This window comes from Bubalus kerabau, chromosome 8 (genome assembly GCF_029407905.1).
Source record: "Bubalus kerabau isolate K-KA32 ecotype Philippines breed swamp buffalo chromosome 8, PCC_UOA_SB_1v2, whole genome shotgun sequence".
In the NCBI taxonomy this organism is placed as follows: domain Eukaryota; kingdom Metazoa; phylum Chordata; class Mammalia; order Artiodactyla; family Bovidae; genus Bubalus; species Bubalus kerabau.
Window position 1 is genome coordinate 47,285,904 of NC_073631.1, and position 24,411 is coordinate 47,310,314.

At 38.4% G+C, this 24,411-nt stretch overlaps 1 protein-coding gene across 1 annotated transcript in view; it reads right to left on the reverse strand.

Moving 5' to 3' along the window:
* Nucleotides 1-24,411, reverse strand: part of FBXL13 (F-box and leucine rich repeat protein 13) — a 216,741-nt gene that overhangs the window by 185,320 nt on the left and 7,010 nt on the right. The window contains exons 2-6 of the mRNA XM_055590169.1: nucleotides 14,685-14,788; nucleotides 14,134-14,224; nucleotides 2,867-2,934; nucleotides 1,904-2,058; nucleotides 492-601 (exon numbers count right to left, since the gene is read on the reverse strand). Of these exons, the coding sequence (XP_055446144.1) occupies nucleotides 492-601; nucleotides 1,904-2,058; nucleotides 2,867-2,934; nucleotides 14,134-14,224; nucleotides 14,685-14,788 (528 nt within the window). The remainder of the gene's footprint in view (nucleotides 1-491; nucleotides 602-1,903; nucleotides 2,059-2,866; nucleotides 2,935-14,133; nucleotides 14,225-14,684; nucleotides 14,789-24,411) is intronic.

Here is a 24,411-nt window from a genome sequence, read left to right on the forward strand (position 1 = left end):
AGAATGGTTCAAGTGTAGAAATTCACTAGGTTTAAAGATAATTTAGTATTAAGATTTTAATTTACTAAATTGGATGTTCAAAAGAGTAGATAGAAATGTAATCTTATCTAGAAAAGAATAAATTTAGTCTCTATCATTTATTTCTATTATAATCATATCAAACCATTTCTCTTCCACTTTAAACACTTATTTCCACTTAAACACTTGCTGAAACAAAATTCTTAGCATCTTTATCAATAAATTTAAGTGAAATGTTAAAAAGATTTTTCCTTGATGTTGAACTTCAAATGAATGAGCAAAATTTATTAGGAAATATTTTGGGTAAGTGAGGAGGCATTTAGATTATTAAATTAAAAGAACAAGGACCCCATTAAAAGTATATAATATTCAAATCTTTAGTGTTTTCCACACACAGTATTATTATCTGAGACAACATCAATGTAACAGCAAAGTTCAGTTTCTAAAAAAAATAAGTTTACAATATGCCATACCAGCTCATCTTCTCTCTTTTTAAACTTATGTCTCGCTCTATCCCTCCATTTATTTAGGGTGACTATCATCTTGTAGCAGTGGAACATCTTTTGTATCCGCAGTAGTGCATCTGAAGAAAATGCATTAGATTACTGCATATAATTACACGGTATTATAATTAATATTCTATCAGGTTTATAATAGGAAACAATGCTGCATCTGATAGTTTTTATTTTAATTGCATCTGAAATTGATTACTATTGACAGCAATATATAGTACTGCTGAGACTTCATTAACTTGCAAACATCACCTTTGCCCTTATAAATTAAGACATTGTAGATGTAACAAAATGTCAAGTTATATAGCATTTCCTTTTTAACAAATCTGTTCTTTATAAAACCAGAACTTCTAGATTTATCCATGAAGTAGAGTCATGAGATAGTACTTTTAAATACCCTGTGATTAAATAGATTGCCATATATATATATATTTATATGTTTAAGCAGGGGTCCAAAGCTCAAACACAGGGGCCAGGCCAGGGAGGAGGATGATTAAGGCAGGCCTTGGGGACACCATTCTTAACTATGGCTAATTGCTTCCTCTCAGAAATAGAGACCCACTACCTAGCTTAATCGGTAAAGAATCTGCCTGCAATGTAGGAGACCTGGGTTCGATTCCTGGGTTAGGAAGATGCCCTGGAGAAGGAAATGCCAATCCACTCCAATATTCTTGCCTGGAAAATCCCATGGACAGAGGAGCCTGGCGGGCTACAGTCCATGGGGTCGCACAAGTTGGACACGACTTAGCGACTAAACCACCACCACCACCCTAATGTTAAAATCACCAGAGTCCACTCTGAGGTACCAACAGGAGCCAATCAAGAGGAAAGGATTTACTGATTTGCAGCAGCCGTAAACAGATCAATATGTAGTTAGCTGGATGAAATCTCTACTCCTGCTCTGAAGAGCACATACATGCACTGTCCACTCATGACAACTATCGAGGGTTTAAGTAAAAGAAAATTATTTTTCTTTAAGTTTTCTCAGAAATTCATTAAATAAAATATAAAGAATAAAGAGCTGCTTATAAAAAACAGTCAATTTTGATATCTATCTGTCCATCTACCTATCTATCCCAACTCTCTATTTTGTAAAAAAAGTTAATAGTAGCTCCCTATTTATATTGAAACTTGTACATATATCACACAAATAGATATAGAATTTTATTTAAAATATGCCTGCTTTCTATTACACTAAAACTCTTTGAGACAAATCTCATTAAATACTTAAAATTCGTGACTTTACATTTCATGACAGTTTTCTAGACATAAAAATAATAAATTCTCTAGTACAAGTTATGTTTAACTGTTAAGTTTGTTGAAACTTTGGATCCATGAAAAGAAAAACCAATTGTTACTATATAAGGATTTACCTCTAAGTTGTTCTTTTCTATTTTTCACATAAGAGTGCCAGTGATGTAATACATGTTTTTTAAGTCTGAAATTGTCATACACTATTGCTGCTTCCATTTTTTCAGCCAGAAGTTCATCTTCATTTGTAGGAGGTATTGCTATCTCTCTCCATGTGCTATAAGCAGAAAATACAGGAATATAATATTTTGAAGTTACAGTACTACATTAGTAAATAAACAGAAAGAGAAGAAGTAATATACTGGGCCTCCTTTACCTCCTCAAAAATCACAGCTTCAAAGAAGCTGTTAAATTATTTGCATTGTTTTATTTACAATCAGTCCTTGCATTTTCTTTAAGCTGAATTTCCCTTGTCTACATTTGTAAAGCCCCCAAAGCTCTGAAATGGAAACTTTTTTTTTCTCCCATAACCTATTTAGAGGCAAAGCTAGACCTGACCTAAACTAATTTTGCATCAAAACTTCTCAGAATCTGACACATAACAGTTCATAGTATTTCTTCATTTCACTTAGCAAGAATATACAAATACATTTTATTGTAGAAATACTAATGTGTTCAGATATGTTTGGTTCCAATGTGCCATCCCAGACACAACTGAAGATGTTATATAATACACAGTGTGTGCAGAGATTTTCTTTCTAAAAAAATTTTAAGAAAGGGAATCTAGATTTCCGAATACGTCTGTCTCCAGGGATTTCAGATAAGGGGATTATAGACCTGTACTTTCAGTTTTGAAGTTCTATTTAAAAAAAAGACAAAGTGGTACCTTGAAGAAACAAAGACTATCTTCTAACTAAGTAAAAGCTGAATAAATATAAAAGAAATATATAATATAAAATGGTGAAAACAAGATTAAATAGATAAAATCAGTACAACTGGCCAAAAGTGAGTTGTTCTTCATATGGAGAATCTCTAGAATAAGAACACAAAGAGGAGGGAATAATATATAAAACTCATGTTCTTACTGAAAGTGGGTCTTCAGTAAACGCCCAGTATAAAAAGTACATGCTTTTATCATTAATTCTGGAGTCATCTAAAATGAAGAAAGACATGAAATAACAAGCATTAGAAATAAATGAAATGCAGAGGCTACCTCTGGAAGATATATAAGAGAATGAGAGCAGTGATTGCATCTGGGAAGTAGAGTTAGGCCTGGGGAGATAGGAACAGACTTCTGGAAGAAGTATAGACCATTTATATATTTTGGAATTTTATTGTGCATGCCTATTTTTTTAAGTTGAAATCACAGCTTAAAATTTCATTATATTGCACTTACTTTAAAGCATTTTAAGGTAAACACTATGGCATTATTATATTGACAGGAGTATAGAGTTGTTGGACCAGGGTTGGCTAGTCACTATTAAGTTGAATGGTTTTGCCTTCTCAAGAGTAGAAAATGAGGGAGGGATAAATTGGGGGACTGAGATTGACATATACACACTACTATATGTAAAATAGGTGACTGATAAGGACCGACTGTACAGCACAGAACTCTACTTAATACTCTGTAATGGCCTATATGGGGAAAGAGTTTAAAAAGGAGTGGCTATGTGCATATATATAACTGATGCACTGTGCTGTACACCTAAAACTAACACAACATTGTAAGTCAATTATACTCCAATAAAATCTTTAAAATATAAATAAAATGGGGGATGAAACCAAACTCAAAAAAACAAAGTAGAAAGTGAGATTCTCTGTTTTAAAATATATATAGGAATGCCTCATTTAACAAGCAGGAATAGGAAAACTACATAAGTTAAAAGTCTAAACTGTGGGATACACTGAAAGAGATGCAGGCATCACTTCCAGTTACTCACAATAACACATTAATGTGGGAATAGCTCACCAAGGATTGCTGACATTGTTTGTGCCTTCTCTGTGTTCTTAACTATTTATTATAGGTACATGGCTACTGTTAAGTGTGAATGATGGTTTTCTCTTGTTATTGCCACCTGTTTACCATTTGTTGTTGTCTACTCGCTAAGTCATGGCCAAATCTTTGCAACCGCATGGACTGCAGCATGCCAGGGTTCCCTATCCTTCCCTATCTCCTGGAATTTGCTCAGATTCATGTCTGCTGAGTCAGTGATGCTATCTAACCATCTCATCTTCTGCTGCCCCCTTCTCCTGTTGCCTTCAATCTTTCCCAGCATCAGGGTCTTTTCCAGTGAGTTGGCTCTTTGCATCAGGTGACCAAAGTTTTGGAGCTTCAGCATCAGTCCTTCCAATAAATATTCAGGGTTGATTTCCTTTAGGATTGACTAGTTTGATCTCTTTGCAGTCCAAGGGACTATTATGGTCATATCTATTGAGTGTAGAGATAAGTTTCATTCAAATATATACCAACTTCCCAGAATTCAGACGGAGTAGGTGATGGCACCCCACTCTAGTACTCTTGCCTGGAAAAATCCCATGGATGGAGGAGCCTGGTAGGCTGCAGTTCATGGAGTTGCGAAGAGTTGGACTCGACTGAGCGACTTCAATTTCACTTATCACTTTCATGCATTGGAGAAGGAAATGGCAACCCACTCCAGTGTTCTTGCCTGGAGAATCCCAGGGACGGGAGAGCCTGGTGGGCTGCTGTCTATGGGGTCGCACAGAGTCGGATACAACTGAAGTGACTTAGCAGTAGCGGCAGAATTCAGAATTCTACTTTTCCAAGTCAAGGATTTTTCTCCTTTGCTCATTGCTGTAAATGCTTTGCTAAGTTAATAGATATAGCATGCACGTGTTGATCATGAAGTCAGTTTTAGGCATATAAGAAAGGCCTGTGTGCCCCCTGATATTCTGCCTCATGTTCAACGACATTTGATAATTCTTGCTTTTAATGGGGATTACAAGTAAATTGTCTGTGGTGATGGGAGAGCAATTGAAGTCTTTCTTTACTAAATTCTGATCTTCATGGGGGAAAGAAATCCAGGGGAGTAAAATCAGAGTATTGGGGTTGGCGCAGGGGGGAGCTGCTGGACATCTGTCTCAGCCCCATGGATTGTGGGTCTGAGCCTTATGGAGGAAGAGACTACAGCAAAATCCAAAACTTGCTCTTATGAGGTGTACAACACAAAATAAGGAAAGGCATTTCCCCAACTTCTGTACAGTGCACACAGCACAGTGCCATCAAATTTCACGTGACTTTAAATTTTGAAAGTTGGGAATCATGTGATATAAAAGTATTACCTACCAAAATCTTACATTATGCCAGGTTTTGAAATAATGCAGACCCTCAAAATAAAGTTTTATCAAGAAGCGCTTTATTTCAAAACTGGTGGGAAAATGAATGAAAGGTTTTAAGTTCTTGCTACACCATGGTACTATTTGGGCATGTAAATAAATGTGGCCTTAGTCTTGAAGTACAGGTTTGACTTACTAGACATCTTCAGAAAAGTTATAAAAGTTATCTCTTTTGAACAGTGTGACCACCAGGTATGGTTTGAGTAGAGCAAGGAATCCAGTGAAAGGAGTGCTATTTTGGCATCATAAGGATTTGTGGATAAAGGAGCCTGAAGCTCCACCTCAAGTTGACATCAAAGCTCTTAGGAAATCAAGAATAGCAGCACTATGACTCCACTTTTAGATGGTTTCACAGGTTTGGGACAGAAACAATCTTGGAATTCTTGAATTTACACAGAACAGCTTTGGGATTCCCAGGAGCAACTGATTGGAATTTTAAGGAAAAGCCAACCTCTGTGTTACCCAGATAGGGGCTGGAAGCAGTGAAATTTGGTATATCAGTACTGTTAGCAATGAGATGTTGAGCTTCCCTGGTGGCTCAGTAATGCAGACATGGGTTTTATCCCTGGGTCGGGAAGATCCCCTGGAGAAGGAAATAGCAACCCACTTCAGTATTCTTGCCTGGTAAATCCCATAGACAGAGGAGCCTGGTGGGCTACAGTCCATGCAGTTGCATAAAGAGTCAGACGTGACTTAATGACTAAACAACAACAACAAATCAGCACTCTTACTTGTATCCCAGGTTGCTGAGAGCTGGGGAAATTTTTAATAAATTAATTAATTTTATGGGGAAATTTTGAAATAAATGAAAGGATAATGAAATGCCATTACAAATCATTAATCCTAGTTTACAAACATACCAAATTCATGGCTGTTTAATGTCAGTAGTGATTGGTCCCATTAATTTTAAGCTTTGTAAGACACTTACTTAATTTGTGTGTGTGCTCAGTCACTTCAGTTGTATCTGACTCTTTGTGACCCCATGGACTGTAGCCTGCCAGGCTCCTCTGTCCATGGGACTCTCCAGGCAAGAATACTGGAGTGGGTTGGCTGCCCTTCTCCAGGAGATCTTCCCAAACCAGGGATCGAACCCCTGTCTCTTGTATCTCCTGCACTGACAGGCAGGTTCTTTACCACTAGCAGCACACTAGGCTTCCCTATCCTTCACTATCTCGCAGAGTTTGCTCAAATTCATGTCCAATGAATCAGTGATGCTATCCCACCATCGTGCCCTCTTTTTATTTTGCTTTCAATCTTTCCCAGCACCAGGGTCTTTTCCAGTGAGTCAGTTCATCACCCCAGATGGCCAAAGTATTGGAGCTTCAGCGTCAGCATCAATCCTTCCAATGAATACTCAGAGTTGATTTCCTTTAGGAATGACTGGTTTGATCTCCTTGCAGTCCAGGACTCTTCAAGAGTCTTCTCCAGCACCACAGTTCGAAAGCATCAATTCTTCATTGTTCAGCTTTCTTTATGGTCCAACTGTCACATCGGTATGACTACTGGAAAAACTACAGCTTTGACTATATGGACTCTTCTCTTTCAGCCTTATCAAGAGGTTCTTTAGTTCTCTTCACTTTCTGTCATTAGAGTGGTATCATCTGCATATCTGGGTTGTTGATATTTCTCCCTGCAATCTTGATTCCAGGTTGGGATTCATCCAGCCTGGCATTTCACATGATTGAATGTTTATGTTCTCCAGAATTCATATGCTGAAACCTAATCCCCAATGTAATGAATCGTATTTAGAGGTGGGGCTTTTTGGAGATGATTAGGTCATAAGGGTGGAGCTCTCATGAATAAGAAGTGTGTCTTTAGAGAAGAGACCCCAGAGAGTTCAGTCTCCCCTTCTGCCATGTAGGATTATAAGAAGAAGATATCAACCAGGAAGCAGGCTCTCAAGACAACGAATCTACCAGCACCTTGATCTTGGACTTCCCAGCCTCCAGAACTATTAGAAATAAATTCCTCTTGTTTATAACCACCCTATCTATGATATTTTCATTATAGCATCCTGAACAGACTAAGATAGGGTGGAGTGAATTAATTTAAATCCCTCCCAGTTCTAAAATATTTATTTTTCATAGGCTATAAAAGTTAATAGTAAAAACAATAATAGTAAAAAAGAAACTATGCCTTTAATGAAGAAGTGAGCAGGGTCTAACATAGGTATCATGGCATGACATAAAATGTTAGATTTCTCATGATGAGTAGTTTTATTTTTTGACCTCAATATTATTGAAAAACTGTTTAATGCTCAAGGGCCTTTTGTACATGGAGGGAAACAGTGACTACTTTTTGTATTTTAGAGCTATGTTTAATAAACATATTTAATTCAGTACCACTTGGAAAAATCCATTTTTGTTAAACATGTAAATGTCTATTGAAAATTTTATTAGGTAAACTCCTTGAATGGCATCACCGACTCGATGGGCGTAGGTTTGGGTAGACTCTGGGAGTTGGTGATGGACAGGGAGGCCTGGCGTGCTGCAGTTCATGGGGTCGCAAAGAGTCAGACACGACTGAGTGACTGAACTGAACTGAACTGAAACTCCTTGAAACAACTTAAATGAAATTAAAAGCTTACAAAGATGTTCTTTAGAACTCTCAAATGCCATACATAGCAGAAAAGCATACATTATGCCATATCATTAGCTACTATTACTTAACTTCACACCTAAACTTATCCTAAAGTAAACAGTATGAATCTAGTTGCATATCTTCATTTGTTGTTGTTGTTCAGTTGCTAAGTCATGTCCGACTCTTTGCGACCCCATGCACTGCAGCATGCCTGGCTTCCCTGTCCTTCACCATCTTTCTGAGTTTGCTCAAAGTCATGTCCATTGAGTCGGTGATGCCATCCAACCATCTCATCCTCTGTCGCCCCCTTCTCTTGCCCTCAATCTTTCTCAGCATCAGGCTCTTTTACAATAAGTCGGTTGTTCGCATCAGGTGCCCAAAGTATTGGAGCTTCAGCACCAGTACTTCCAATGAATATTCAGGGTTGATTTCTTTTAGGATTGACTGGTTTGATCTCCCTGTAGTCCAAAAGACTCTCAAGAGTCTTCTCCAGCACCACAGTTTGAAAGAATCAATTCTTTGGCACTCAGCCTTCTTTATGATCCAACTCTCACATCCATACATGACTGAAAAAACCATAGCTTTGAGTATGAGGACCTTTGTTGGCAAAGTGATGTCTCTGCTTTTTAATACTCTGTCTAGGTTTGTCATAGCTATTCTTCCAAGGAGCAAGCATCTTTTAATTTTGTGGCTGCAGTCACTGTCTGCATTGATTTTGGAGCTCAAGAAAATGAAATCTGACACAGTTTCCATATTTTCCTTATCTATTTACCATGAAGTGATAGGACCGGATGCCATGATCTTTGTTTTTTGAATGTTGAGTTTTAAGCCAGCTTTTTCACTCTCCTCTTTCACCTTTATCAATAGGCTCTTTAGTTCCTCTTCACTTTCTGCCATTAAAGGGATATCATCTCCATATCTTCATACGCATATCGGCATATCTTCATTATTTCTATACTTTTTAAATTTTTATTCCTTCCAGATTACAGTGACACTTGTCTTCACGCCTGCTCAGGAAATAGTAATCCACCCACTCTCACAAGAGAACGAATACTTTTGTAAACCAGCAAGGTTATAGGATATGGTTATCTTGTTTGGGGAACAAGGTCTGTCTGCTTCTCCCAAAGTATTAAAACCCCAAATTTCCTTTTCATAGTTAAGCTTTGTTTGTTGTATCAGTAAGATTTTTTTAAGTCCATATCTTTCATTTAAAGTTTGGTAACAAAGTGCTCTCTCTGCCAGCAAGAATAGAAGGCAATATGCAGTCTGATACTTCGGTGTAAGAAGTAAAAGGGAAGGGGGATACAGTGTATTTGCTCATATTTTTTTCAAAAATAACAATGGGGAGATACGCTAAAAGCTACTAAAATTGGTTACCTAGAGAAAGGGATGGAGTAGAGTAGATAAAGAGGCTGGAAAGGAAACAGTACTTCCCTGAATACTCTTTTTATTGCTTTGATTTTGCCATCATGTAATGTTAGAAATAATTGAAAAAGCATAATTATAGCAAAGAAAGAAAAGATGACCATCAACACAAACAATTATTATTTAAATAACAAAAAAGTATTATTTTAATGAAAATACCAGGTAGGATATACACATCTTAAAAGCAAAAAGAACTGAGTAATTTTCTTAAACTGCTTTCCATAGTTCTGTGGTTAGTGGTCCTCTTGTATAGTTATTTCAAAACCATTATATAGGTATTGTAGGCTGAAACTAATAACCAATTAGTTAATGTCTGTAAGAATCAAGATTCATTAAAAGTGGGTCAAGCAGACCATGGGCGCCTCCAGATACAATGCACTGGAAGGAACCCAACATCCGCTCTGCAGTATTCTTGTTACCAGAGAACAAAAGGAAAAACAAACCTGAATATCAAGTTTGTAGATCTACCTTCAGACTTGCAGGAAATACAAGAAACAAAACAAATGAAAGGAATTAGAGGAAATGAGAATGTGGGACCTTTTCCATGACAGATGATCTGTTTTCTTCAATAAATTAGTGGCATGGGGAAAAAAGAATAAAGAACTATTGAAGATTACTAGAGATATTAGGTATTAATATGGAACAACCAAGTATAATATGTGGACCCTGTATGGATTTCAACTTAACAGGACCATATGTAAAAAGGCATTTCTGAGGCAATTTGGGTTTTCCAAACCCAAATATGGAGTAAATATGGAGTCTGTATATATATCTGAATGTAGTCAGTACTAGACGATATTCAGGAGTTATCACTCATTTCATTACGTTTCATAGACATTTGCACTGTGCTGTGTTCTCTATCAGGGCTTTCCAGGTGGTGCAGTGGTAAAGAATCTGCTTCCAATGCAGGAGATGTGGATTCCATCCCCGGGTAGACAAGATCCCCTTGAGCTGTTATTGCTGTTCAGTTGCTCAGTGGTGTCCCATCCCCTGGAGTAGGAAATGGCAACCCACTCTGGTATTCTTGCCTGTGAGATCCCAAGGACAGAAGAGTGTGGTGGGCTCCAGTCCACTCGGCTGGACATGACTGAATGACTGAGTACAATATTCTCTAAAAATGCCGTTTCTTGTTAAAGATGTACAGTGAAGTATTTACCAGTAAAATTAATACAACTCCTGAGATTTACTTTCTAATACTCCCAACCAAAGGTGGAGAGGAGAATAATTAAGAAAATTGGCAAAATATTCATTATTGTTTAAGTTGAATAAGGGGGATTATTATATACTCTCACTTTTGAGTTATGTGTAAGTTTTTTCTATAATAAAAATGTTTAATGCTATAAATGCCTTTTCTTCTTGTAATTAGTAGGCCATCTAGAGATTTCATTTCCTAAGAAATGAGAATCAAGTCTGTGAAGTTATTTTTCCTTCTTAACAATAGATAACTCTTTCATCTTGGAACACACAGACTGTCTATCTACTGTTATGAGAACAATTTCTCTGTCTTTTTATAATTGTTTGGCTTATGGTTTCTTGTATTCATTCTTTTCTTGGCAAAGAATAACAAACAAATGCTTATTATTAAAATGGGCATGTAAACAGGCTGTCCTTGCTGGGCAGGACTGCGTAGTGTGAAGCCATGATAATGACTGCACCATAAAAAAATGCTGAAACCATGCAAAGCACTCTTAATTATCAATGAGGAAAATTGCGATTGTTTGTGATCTATAAAACATTTTTATCAAAACATTAAAATCTCTCTGACTAGCAGTTATAACTATAGGAAAGAAAAATAAAGGGGGAACACAACTAATGTTTATTTGGTGTTCTATAATTTTAAATGCCTTGGGATTGTTTGGTTGTTAAGTTGTGGCTGACTCTTTTGTGACCTCATGGACTGTAGCCTGCCAGGCTTCTCTGGCCATGGAATTTTCAGGCAAGAATACTGGAGTGGGTTGCCATTTCCTTCTCCAGGGGATCTTCCCAACCCAGGGATCAAACTTCAGTCTCCTGTATGTATCTTTTGCATTGCAGGCAGATTCTTTACCACTGAGCCACCAGGGAAGCAATCATTGCATATGGTGACTACAGCCATGAAATTAAAAGATGCTTGCTCCTTGGAAAGAAACCTACAACAAACCTAGAAAATGTGTTAAAAAGCAGAGACATCATTTTACCAACAAAGGTCTGTGTAGTCAAAGCTCTGTATTTTCCAGTAGTCACGTATGGATGTGCAAGTTGGACCATAAAGAAGGCTGAGTGCCAAAGAATTGATGTTTGTGAATTGTGGGACTGGAGAAGACTCTTGAGAGTCCCTTGGGCTGCAAGGAGATCAAACCAGTCATTCCTAAAGGAAATCAATATTTCTTTTATTTCCTGAATATTCATTGGAAGGGCTGAAGCTAAAGCTGAAGCTCCAATATTTTGGCCACCTGGTGTGAAGAGTAAATTCATTGGAAAAGACCCTGATGCTGGGAAAGATTGAAGGCAAAAGGAGAAGAGGGTGGTGGAGGATGAGATAGTTAGATAGTATCACCAACTCAAGGGACATAAATCTGAGCAAACTCCAGGAGACAGTGAAGTACAAGGGAGCCTGGTATGCTACAGTCCATGGGGTTGCAAAGAGTCAGACAGGACTTAGCGACTGAACAACAACACAGATTTACAGTTTGCAAAATTATTTCTAGTTTCTGTTTTTTTCTGACTTATGAAGTGGGCATTCTTTCTATGCCTTGGTGAATTTTCATATCCCATTCTAAATCTGGATCAGCACCAGTATTTTGTACTTTTAATGTCATGAAATTTGAAGTAGCTACAGTGTCTCTCAGAATTCTGTGCAAACTTTTAAAGATTCTCTATAGGGTTATAGCTAGACATGGGACACAATCTGATTGTGTTTTATGAGGTCAGTTTCAAAATATTGCCAACGTTTACCCTTCTAGATCAGTGGTTTATAATAATTTTAGTATTTTACAGCAGTGGTTTTTCAAGCTTTTTTTCATGTGACATTATTCTCAATGCAGGACTATTCTAGAGGATAAGGGGTGAAGAGGAGAGGACTAAGAATGCCATCCCCTGGATCTTCCCTCTCCAGCTCCTGAGATTGCCCCAAAACACCTCTAAGAACACACTTTGCAGATGTCTGTACTCTATAGTGGATCAAAATTCTGTGCTTGATAAAGTCATTGAGACTCACATATGATGCAGATCATCTATGATCAAACAAATGGGTTCTTCCCAGTGTACTGGTGCCTCAGAATCATCCCAGGCTTGACAGAAATATCCCATCCCTCTATTCGTATCTCTCTGTTGCAGACACGGGAGAAGGCAATGGCAACCCACTCCAGTACTCTTGCCTGGAAAAATCCCATGGACAGAGGGGCCTGGTGCACTGCAGTCCATGGGGTCGCTAGGAGTCGGACACGACTGAGCGACTTCACTTTATTGTTTCACTTTCATGCGTTGGAGAAGGAAATGGCTTCCCACTCCAGTGTTCTTGCCTGGAGAATCCCAGGGACGGGGGAGCCTGGTGGGCTGCCGTCTATGGGGTCGCACAGAGTCGGACACGACTGAAGGGACCTAGCAGCAGCAGCAGTTGCAGACACTGGTTAGGATCCAATATTACTCTCTACCCATCCTTCTTCTTCTTCTTCTTTTTTTTTTTAAACAAGTTTTAAAATTTATTTGTTTTCCCTGGTGGCTCAGTGGTAAAGAATACACCCGCAATGTAGGAGATGCAAGAGACACAGGTTCGATCCCTGGGTGGGGAAGATCCTCTAGAGAAGGGAATGGCAACCCACTCCAGTATTCTTGCCTGGAGAACTCCATGGACAGAGAAGCCTGGCAGGGTACAGTCCATTGCAAAGAGTCGGACACGACTGAGTGACTAACACTTTATTTCTGGCTGTGCTGGGTCTTTGTTGCTGCTCGGGCTTTTCTCTAGTTGCAGCGAGCAAGGGCCACTCAGCATCGCACAGGCTTCTTACCGCAGTGACTTCTTTTGTTGCGGAGCACAGGCCCGAGGGCACTGAGCTTCAACAGTTGTGGTTCCCCAGCTCTAGAGAACAGGCTCAGTAGATGGTGGCCGATGGGCTGAGTCGCTGAGGCATGTGGGATCTTCCTGGATCAGGTATCAAACTTGAGTCTCTTGCGTTGGTGGGTGGATTCTTTACCACTGAGCCAACAGGGAAGCCCCTCCACCCATTCTTCTAAATGACTCTTCAGTTCATTCCTGGCTCTCAGCATTCACTGTAACCATGACTTTGACTGCACTTTTCAATGCCTGGCTTCACCAGCAACTAGCCCTGCCTACGCTCACCGAGACACTGGTGAGGCATCTAGAGATATCACACATCTAATTCATGTTGCTGTTTCTCTCCCCACATGCCTTTTGTTATTTTACCTTCTCTCAGTTACACAATCTTTGTTCTAAAAGTCTCCATATCCTGCAGTACTTCCTTGCCCTCTTTACAGGATCAAAACCAACTGTTGGAGCTGGTTGTTCCTCTCATTAAGTTGGTCTGGCTTTTAAGTTAGGTCTTATTAATGTTTCAGCCATATTTTTGTAGCATAATTCCTGGACAGACAGCAAAGAAAATGGAGGAGGATGGAATACAGAGGAAGTAGATTAGAATGGAAAGAAACTATCCTCCTTTAAAGCTTTCCATAATGCTATTTTTTCTTTTTTTACCATTGTAAAGATGCAAGAGAGGGGCAGAAGGAAAAAGGGGGAAATTTAATGAGAAGATTTTATCAGAAAGATGAATAATAACTGCCTCTCCAAATGCTTCTTGGAAGTTTGGGGAGGTTACTATGAGTGTTGCTTTGTGTGTATGTGTTTGTATATATGTATGAAATGTTCCTTCACTTTCCTGAGTTCCTCAATTTCAAAAACAATTTGACCTCATACCTCTCATGAAATCTAAAATCTATTTGAGAGCTTCCATCCAAACTTAAGACGTATAGCATAGAATGTTTGGTTAATAATACTTACCAGCTGATCATCCAGTCCAAAAAGTTGTTCCAGGTAAGTTTCAGACAGTCTCCGAATTTTTGGTTTCATTAATGGATCAATGCACATATCCCTTTAAAAAATCATAAGATGTAGTCAAAAAATCATTTCATTTCATAGTTGTTAGTTCCATAATTAAATCTGTGATTTTAAACGGTGGAGGGGAAGGGAAGGAAAAACACTTCCCCTTGGGATAAACATGTCAGAATCTCCTGGAGAACTTTTTCAAATTAGTCCCCCTCACAATTCTGCTGAGCTCCCCAAACAGGCATGCCTCTGTCCTCATCCTCCAGTTGAAATAAACTGCCCTGTGAGCACATGTTCTTGGTAACAGTGTGCTATGTTTCTGAGTTAGGAACCAGTGGAGAAATTGTTACTATTGAAGTTTAGGGGATTTAAAAGCCCATGCAAAGATTCTTTAATAATCTTAAGATTGGAAACATTCATTAGCAAGACCTCTTTGGATACTATACAATGAGTGTTTTATCTTCAAAATAAAATATCTCCCTACCATTAATCAAAAGACTACTCACCAGAGTAGAGTTTCAAGACCATTTTCCATTATTCCAATGATCATTTCCTCTAAATACCTCAGAGGATCCTCAGGACATGTAACCAGTAGACCACATAACAGAGCCTGGGGAAAGGAAGTAGAATCAGTGTGTCTGGATCTGCAAGTTCCTCCTAAGCAACAGATAGACTTTCTGTTCAGTCAATTACAAAGTCAAATAACATGACAGTTTTTTAAGTAAATGTGCCTTATAGATACCCCCTCTATATTTATTCAGTGCTACCAAATGACCAAAACAAAATGCAGTTTACCTTTATTCTTTAAAAAAATCCATTATAAATGGCAACAGAGTCATTGCACAGAATTTTGCATTACTTGAGAAGTACTTCACAGTCCAATTGAAGACATAGTTGTGATTACCATAGATCAATGGTTTCTACCAATTTTAAATATGAGGAACCCTTTTTTATTGATGTATAGTTGATTTGCAATGTTATGTTAGTTTATGGTATACAGCAAAATGCTATATATGTATATACATATATACATACATACATATGCTGTGCTGTGCTTAGTTGCTCAGTCATGTCTGACTCTTTGTGACCTCATGGACTGTAGCCCACCAGGCTCCTCTGTCCATGGGGATTCTCCAGGTAAGAATACTGGAGTGGGTTGCCATGCCCTCCTCCAGGGGATCTTCCCAACCCAGAGATTGAACCCAGGTCTCCCACATTGCAGGCAGATACACACACACACACACACACACACACACACACATATATATGGGCTTCCCCAGTGGCTCAGTGGTAAAGAAACCACCTGCAATGCAGTAGATGCAGGAGACATCATGAGTTCAGTCCCTGGGTGGGGAAGATCTCCTGGAGGAGGACATAGTAACCGACTCCAGTGTTTTTGTTTGGAGAATCCCATGGACAGAAGAGCCTGACAGTCTACAGTCTATAGGGTTGCACAGAGTTAGACATGACTGAAGTGACTTAGCAATCACACATGCATATAACCATATATATATAATTTTTCATTATGGTTTATTATAAGATATTGAATATAATTCCTTGTGCTATACATTAGGACCTTGTTGTTTATCTATATTATATATAGTAGTTTGTATCTGATAATCCCAAACTCCTAATTTGTCTCTCTCCACTTTTCCTTTTTCCTCTGGTAACTGTTTTCTATGACTGTGAGTCTGTTTCTATTTTGTAAATAAGTTCATTTGTATCATATTTTATATTTCACATATAAGTGATATCACATGGCATTTGTATTTCTCTTTCTGGTTTACTTCACTTAGTATGATAATATTCAGATCCATCCATGTTGCTGCAAATGGCATTATTTCATTCTTTTTTATGACCAAGTAGCTTTCCATTCAGAGGAGGCAATGGCAACCCACTCCAGCGTTCTTGCCTGGAGAATCCCAGGGACAGGGGAGCCTGGTGGGCTGCTGTCTATGGGGCTGCACAGAGTTGGACATGACTGAAGCGACTTAGCAGCAGCAGCAGCTTTCCATTGGTTGTATATACTGCATCTTCCTTATCCATTTATCTGTTGGTGGACATTTGGGCTCCTTCCATGTCTTGGCTATGAGGAACTTCTTTTTAAAGTAAAAAATTCCTCAGACTCAACCATGAAAATGACTGAGAAAATCCAATATCAAAATCAAAATTTACTGTGAATCCAAAAATTCTTTTAAAAATGCTTTCAAATTTTATCATTCATAACATTTTCAGGGTTATATTTGAAAAACTGTAGCACCATTCATATACTTGATAAACAAATGACTTATTGGATTATATCTAAGATAATCCTTAAGGCACATATATGTAACTTCAGAAAGCTGCTGCTATCTTATTTTCTTCTATGAGTTCCCCCCAAAAGAAGAAACTTCTTATTAAAGTATTGGTGAGACATATATTGAATATCTCTCCATTTGAGACAGAGGAAAAAGATTTGCAGCACTCATCTCACAGAAACCACCTGGAATCCTTAGACATTTCTCTTTGCCTCTTGGTTCACTGGTGGGTCTTCTGCGTGTGTGTGTATAGTGAAGGAGGCAGTCTCTTTGGCCCTTATTCCACATAAGACCTACTCTTGCTGGATTTTTTTCCTGCTCTTCTCTCTTATGAACAAAATAATTCCACCTTCCAGTCATGCAGAGTTCTTCCCACCTCCATGGGCCAAGTCAACAGATGCAGGCCTGGGGTCCTGTATTAGATCCTCAGCTGTTCTCACAGTATTCCTTCAAATAAGAAGAGGATCATCTCTCTTGATTGAACCCGCATAACACATTTTCCCCCTTTCAGTAACTCCATGTCCCCCTCTTGGTGTGCAACCTGCAAGTCGGGAACCTGTCTCTTCCTCCCCACCTCTGCCTCCTGACCTAGCCCCACCCTAGGTGCTAACAGTCAGCACTCAGCCATCTGCGGACTAATTTCCTTCTCCCTCAAACCTAAAGAATATTGTGACAGAGGAGATCAGTGTTTTCACTAAAGTTGGCAAGCTGGATTTGAATAGCCTTCTATTGAAGTTGTTACCTGGAGGCTAGACTTCAGAGCCTGGCAGGCTACAGTCCATGAGGTTGCAAAAGAATCAGACACGACTTAGCAACTAAACCATAACAATAACAAGAATTCAGCCAACTCCCTAAACAGCCCTGATGAAAAGCCCATCTGCATTCTAGCACTTCTGTGCCTTGATCACTAGAGTACTGAGCTCCTCCACTCCCTGCTCCACACCCTCCCCTTAATCCTGGTCTGGTACCCAGAGGACATCTGCATCAGCATAACCTAGGAAATGACCTGGTCTCAGAGGATGAGACATAGGAACCTGCATTTTGATTAGCTCCCCAGGTGATTCTTATCACACTAGTGCCTTACTGGAGATCACCTTTAAAATAAATTATTAAGGAAACTGGCATCTGATTAATAAATATGAGAAGTTGCTTATTTCTTTACATTTCCAAGTTCCACAGACCAGAAAACTACTTTTTCTGGAAAGTTATCCTGCAGAAATCAAATCAAGTTGAAAGGGTAAGTCTCTGGATTGCTAATAAAGTCATGTAGAACTAGCATACTTCAAGTGCTCACTTTTTACATAAGAAATCTCATTGTTCATCGTTTCCTATTGGGCAAAAGAAAAATCTGAGGTTTCACATATTAATGTGAGAATAGTGCATAGCTCCATATAAATAAGAAAGCATATTTCTTATGCTTATCTGTTAGTGAATCAACAGACTTTTTTTCTGCTCAGTGAAAATAAAAACTGTAAAACCATTAACTTGGTTTTTATAAGCAGAGACAAAATACGCAAACATGCCTGCAAGATGAATGTTTGATTCTGAAAAAACAATGAGTAGGGCTTTGTTATTGCTAGTCTTCTTAGTAAAAATTTACACGGTCAAGGACAAAAAAACACCACGACTTAGTTGTATTCTTCAGGTTTATAAATTCACAAAGCAATTGTGCAACACTCCACTTTCTTTTGGCTCTGCTTCCCTAATATCAGTCCAGAATATTTCTCAGATATTCTGAAAAATGTCTGGGTACTGAGGACAAATGGGAGTTTATCCAGGACAATTGTTTCTACTCCTTTACACTACTACCCATCTTTCAAGAAGCAAGATAATGCAATGAATGGAGTCCACTGGGTTTAACTCTTGTTCTTCTGGTTCCTTAACTATACATGGGATAATAAAAGTATATATGTTATAGGACTATCCTGATAATTAATGAATTCATGTATATAAAGAACTTTAACTTGTTTCCTAGCACAAAATAAGTACTCAACAGATAATAATGATAGTAAGCCATCATCATTTTTAAACCATTTCCCTGCTATTATCACTTCCATTAGAGAGAAAAGATTGGACAAAGAGAACAGAAATTTTAAAACATTCTCTCATACTATTCAAAGGCCAGTGTAATGACAGAGGAAGAGAGACTGACTTTATACCAAGTCTACTAGAAGAAATTAAGACCAATGCATTTGGTGGGAAATGGTCAGGAGAGAGAAATTTATAGAACAATAATTTAAACAGCAAGATAGTAACTGTCTATTAGAACTATGGGTAGATGTAAGACACTTGAGAGAACAAATCTTGTTTATCTTTTTAGATACCCAAATAAACATAGTAAAAAAAAAAAATGCTAAGGGCCTAAATAACAATATAGAAGATAATTTCTTCTTGAGGGCAGAGAAGAAAATGACTGCCAAATGCTTGTGGGACACTCAGAAGTTGGAGAAACTTTCAAGTGGTAAGGAAAGGGTAAGGGTCTTGGCAGGAGCAGAGCCTCAGGAGCACAGACCAGTTTGGCTGGAATGGAGGATAAATGTGAGAGATGAAGTCAGAGTCACTCTGTGAAGACACCAGAATTCCATACTGGGACGCAGGACTGGTTCCTCCTCTATACCCATTAAGTTATTCATGATCAAACCCATGCAAGATCATTCATGTGGCCAAAGACACAGATGGCCATATGTCAGAGAGTCACAGTTTAGTGTGTTTCTAAAATCCCTCTAGGGATGACCTTGACTTTTAGTGGGTATATTCTTCTGGATTTCACAGATGAGGCAAAGACGGGCCAAGTGATTCACAGAGCCAGCATATTTTTAAACTACAAACCCAGGACTCCTCCCCTGCCCATACCATGCACAAAAACAAAATTGTGTTGCGTGTGTATCTTCCTCCAGAACTTGAGGATTTTTTTTCACATTATCTATCCTCCAAAATTTTATTCATATGCAAATGCAAAAACACATTCTTCTTTCAAATAGATCAAAATCAACATATAGTTTACACCTTGTTGCTGTTTTTTTTTTTCTTTCTTTCTTTCAGATGAGATTGCTTTTAAAATTGCAATGTCAGCATCACATACAGAAATACCTTTATTTAGGAAGTGGCCCAAGTTCCTTGGAGAAGGTAATGGCACCCTACTCCAGTAGTCTTGCCTGGAAAATCCCATGGGCGGAGGAGCCTGGTGGGCTGCAGTCCATGGGGTCGCTAAGAGTTGGACACGACTGAGCGACTTCACTTTCACTTTTCACTTTCATGCACTGGAGAAGGACATGGCAACCCACTCCAGTGCTCTTGCCTGGAGAATCCCAGGGACGGGGGAGCCTGGTGGGCTGCCGTCTATGGGGTCACACAGAGTTGGACACAACTGAAGCGACTTAGCAGCAGCAGCAGGCCTAAGTTCCTAAACCCTGTTCAAAGTCCCTTCTACCTCCCCACCCTCCAACCTCCAAAACAAGTCCAAAGTGACATCTCAGAAATGCTCACCATCCCCATCTGTGGTAGAGATGGTGTTGGCATGTGTTTCTATGGATGTTATTAAGTTAAAAATGTGAAAGTAAAGGGAGTTCTGTGTCTTGTGAACATTTAAGTAGAGGGTGCCAAATTTTTATTTTAGATACCCTATAACTAAAAACATATTGAAGATTATTGAAAGGGACCAACTGGCTTTAACCATTAAGGAGGGACCCCAGGGACAGGAAGATGCCCCTCAAGGTCAGAACTTGAGGAGTTTTAAGGCAGATTGGACAGGTGAGGAGACACAGTCTGTATAAGGTGAGAGCAAGACACTGGATCCCAGGCCCAGCAGGACTGTGCATGGCCCAGTGGGGAGGTGGTTACCGGCCAGGTAATCCCTAGTTGAGTAGGTGAATTGTTACTAGAGAACTAGTAAGTCATATGCTTTTTGGTTAAGTGTCCCATGGGTTTGTCTCTGAACTGCATCTATGAATTGGTGGGCTGGGCTCAGCAAGCACAACTGCCCCCAGGAGAAGCCACAGCCTTCTAGCTCCAAGGTCTAGCAAGATGAGTTAGTGTGACCAGTGCCTTCTCTTCTGCATAAGCCTGTAATTTCTTGCTCACATATTCAGTAATTCTGATTCTTACAACTGTGGCAAGTATTTGCAGCAATTAGTCTAAAAAAAATTCTGATAGTAGAATCTATGTGATTTAGAAATAAATACGGTATTTTTAAAATACAGTATTTCTAAAATATGGTTGGAAACTTAATCATGAAAGACACACAAACTATAAAAACTGCATAAAAATTTTTTTAAAGTATTTATTTCTAAAAATGGAAAATTTTGCATAAAAACCACGATTTGTAACTTAAACATGCCCTCTGCTGGGCAGATCTAGTTTTGCAAATTCCTTTAATCTTTCTTACATGTTAAACCGAAATCTGAGCTAACTCTTTTTCACTCTCAGATATAGTCTCTGTATGTAGCTGTTTAATAGTTTTGTAGACACTATACCCTTAATATCTTGCCCGTCTTTGGTCCTTACGGGGCAGGCCTTGTTTGTAGACAGTGTGCTGACTTCTGCCCAGTTGTAGGAAACTGAGGAAGAAACAGATTTCTAAATACTTTTGATGACCTACTTTTGATAGTCTACCAACAGGGCTTCATTGTATGGACTCCTAGCTTGGTGATGGCTTTTTAAAATACAAATATCTTTTGAAAGGAATATCTCCAAGGAAGGAGATTTCAACAGTGGTAGGATGTGTATTTCAGAGTTCTCAGAGAGAAAGAAATGATGACTATAGTGAGAGTGAAGAATCAGAAGGCAGTATTCCATTTCCCTACAATTATATTCAGGTGCAGGCTCTCAGTGTTGACATGTACGCAGTTTTTTTTTAACCTTTGAATTTCTAAAGTATACTTTTGCCAAATCTTAAAATAATATATAGAAAGTACATATTTTATTGTCCAAATCCCCAAATCTTTGATCATTTAGTTCATTTATTTCAAATCTAAAATTAAAGTTAAAAAATATTTGGCTCCAAGGTCTGAAAAAGGTCTCGATGTTTTTTTCTGTTGTATAAACAAATACATCTAGGTTGCATGGAAGCTGTGCTAGATGCTAATGGTCTATAAGGGAAAACACTAGCTTGCTGCAACCCGGAAGATATGAACCATGAAGGAAGAGATTATTTCCTGTGATTGATCACAGTGGTTTCAAATTTATTTTTTAAATCGGAAAGAAAAAAAATCTTTTAAAAAATCTAAACTCATGAGAATCCCCAAATGTAATCCAGATGAAAGCAGAGTTGCTCTTGGATGTTTCTGGATGGGTATAAATGGAAAAAGCAAAGCTCTTTTTTAACCTCTAGAGCACACCCTACAGGAATTCTTAGAACAAGGATTCTGCTAAAAAACAACAACAACAACAACAAAAACCTTTGGAAATCTATCAGCGTGCGATCAGCCACACACAGGCCTGCCTGAAACCAGAGAGAGAGGGTCTTATGGAAGTGCCATTGTAAACTGGAACAGAGGCTAGCCCATCTAGGGAAGAGCGTGTCCAGGAGACCCCAGCTGGCCAGAGGAAAAGGATTCTCATCCCAAGGAGACCAGACAAAGGCCTGCGACCTGCCCAGCCTTCCTGACTTCCTGACTTCCTTGGATGAAAAGCCAGCACTTCCCATCAATTAGTGTTTTTATGCTTCCTATGCTTTCTCTGTATGTTTTTCTGATTCTCCACCAATAAAATTCATTTGATAATAGTACGGGAAGCAAAAAAAAGGAAGCACATTTTCCTACACATAAGCCTGTTTTCATTATTATGTTTTAATATAGGAACCCTTTCTGATTATAAAAATAGTATATATTAGATGTAATTTGGAAAATTAAAAAATACAGAAAATAAAAATCAACCACCATCCTGACAACCAGAAATAACCTCTAATAAAAATTTTAATTTTAGTCTTTCCTTAATACATATATTTTTTACAAAATTAAAATTAGGATCATAATATATATAATTTATTTCTCTTTTTTAAAAATTCATGGCTAGTTATTATATTGTGAACATTTTCCATGCCACCAAAAATTCTTCAAGACATCATATATTGAGATTGGTTGATAATCTATTGCACAAAAAGGTACCATAAATGTTAAAAAATTTCAAAATGAGTGGACATTTGTTTCTTTTTCCCATTATTAAAAATTATATGATATACATATTAATTTTCACAGCAAATGATAATGTACATATCTTCACTCTATTTCCCTAGAAATAGAATATAGAATCAAAATGTGTATTTTGAAGCTCTTCATACATTTCTCAAAATTGCTTTTCTAAGATTATCAGTTTATACTTTCATTAGTAGCCAGTGGAAGTGTCCATTTCACCTTGCCAACTCTGAGAATCAGAACATTTTTAGTTTTGATTTGAGGAAAAGACTTCGTTTTATCTATATTTCATTTTTGTCCTTGAGGTAGTTTTCTTACATTTCCCAACTGCTATAGGCTGAATCATGTCACCGAAAAATTCATATATTGAAACTCTAATCCTCAATGTAATGGTATTTGGAGACTGGGCCTTTGGGAGATAATAAGGTTTAGATGAGGTCATGAGGATAGGATCCTCACAATGGGATTAGCACCCTCATATAAAGAGATACCAGAGAAATTTGCTCTTTCTCTGCCCAGTGAGGACATGGTGAGAAGGCAGCCATCTGCAAGCTAGGAGGGGAACCATCACCAGAACTCAGCCATGTTGGCACCATGATCATAGACTTTCAGTCTTCAGTACTGAGAAAACAAGTTTTTGTTATTTAAGCCACCCAGTGTATGCCATTTTATTTTAGCAGCCCAAGACAACTAAGAGACTAGCCAGCCATGATTTTCTATACATTTGATATGTCCTTCATTTAGATAGGGATGCAAGATACACTAGTAACCAAAGAGAGAATCTCAAAGGGATGGTAAAATTGAGAAAGATAGCAGGACCACTTTTTGAATCCCTACTCATACCCCCAGAAGTCTCACCTGGAGTCTTTCTCAGCTAAGGGTTTAAAGGCTTTTGTGGTTTAAGACAAGCCATGGCAACATTTAGTCCATGACTTATTCTCTGTTTTAGTCCATTTGGAATCTTAGAGCACTAGAGACTGGATGACTAATAAGCAACAGAAACATATTTCTCACAGTTCTAGAGACTGGGAAATCCAGGATCAAAGTGCAGGAAGATTCTGTGTCTGGTGAGCAGCACTTCATAGATGGCCATCTTCTGACAGTGTCCTCATGTGATGGACGGATCGATGGAACTCTCTGGAGTCTTCATTATAAGGACTCATACTCCATCCATGAGGGCTCCACCCTCATGATCTAATTACCTCCCAAAGGCCACACCTCCTAATACCATCACATTGGAGATTGGGTTTTAACATATGAATTTTGGGGAGAAACATCCAGTCGACAGAATGTTCATATCACGTTGTTCATTTCCACAATAAACACTAATCATTATGATTCCTGAAAATTTGAAAATAGGTGTATATTTGCTTTGGTGCATGTGAGAACAACCGTCCCATCTGTGACACATTGCAGGTGACCAACCTGACTAGACAGCCACTTCACCCTCCCTGTGCAGACTCTTGCTAAAGTTCCAGAAACTAGGTGCCCGTGAAAACAACAACCTTCTCAGAGACACAATGATCATTTCTGGGTCAAAGGTAATTTTCTCTGGCTTATTAAATATGTTAATACGTTTTCAACTTTCACTGCCTAATGTGGCAGCTACTAATTTCATGTTGCTATTGAGTCAGACACAACTGGGCGACTGAACAATTGAGCACTTCAGATATGGCTTGTCCAAACTGACACGTGCTGCAAGTATAAAGTACACACTCAGTTTTGAAGACAATATGATTTTATAGTGAGTCAATATGAGTCCATATTGAAATGATTATGTTCTGGATAGATTGGTTTGTAGAGAA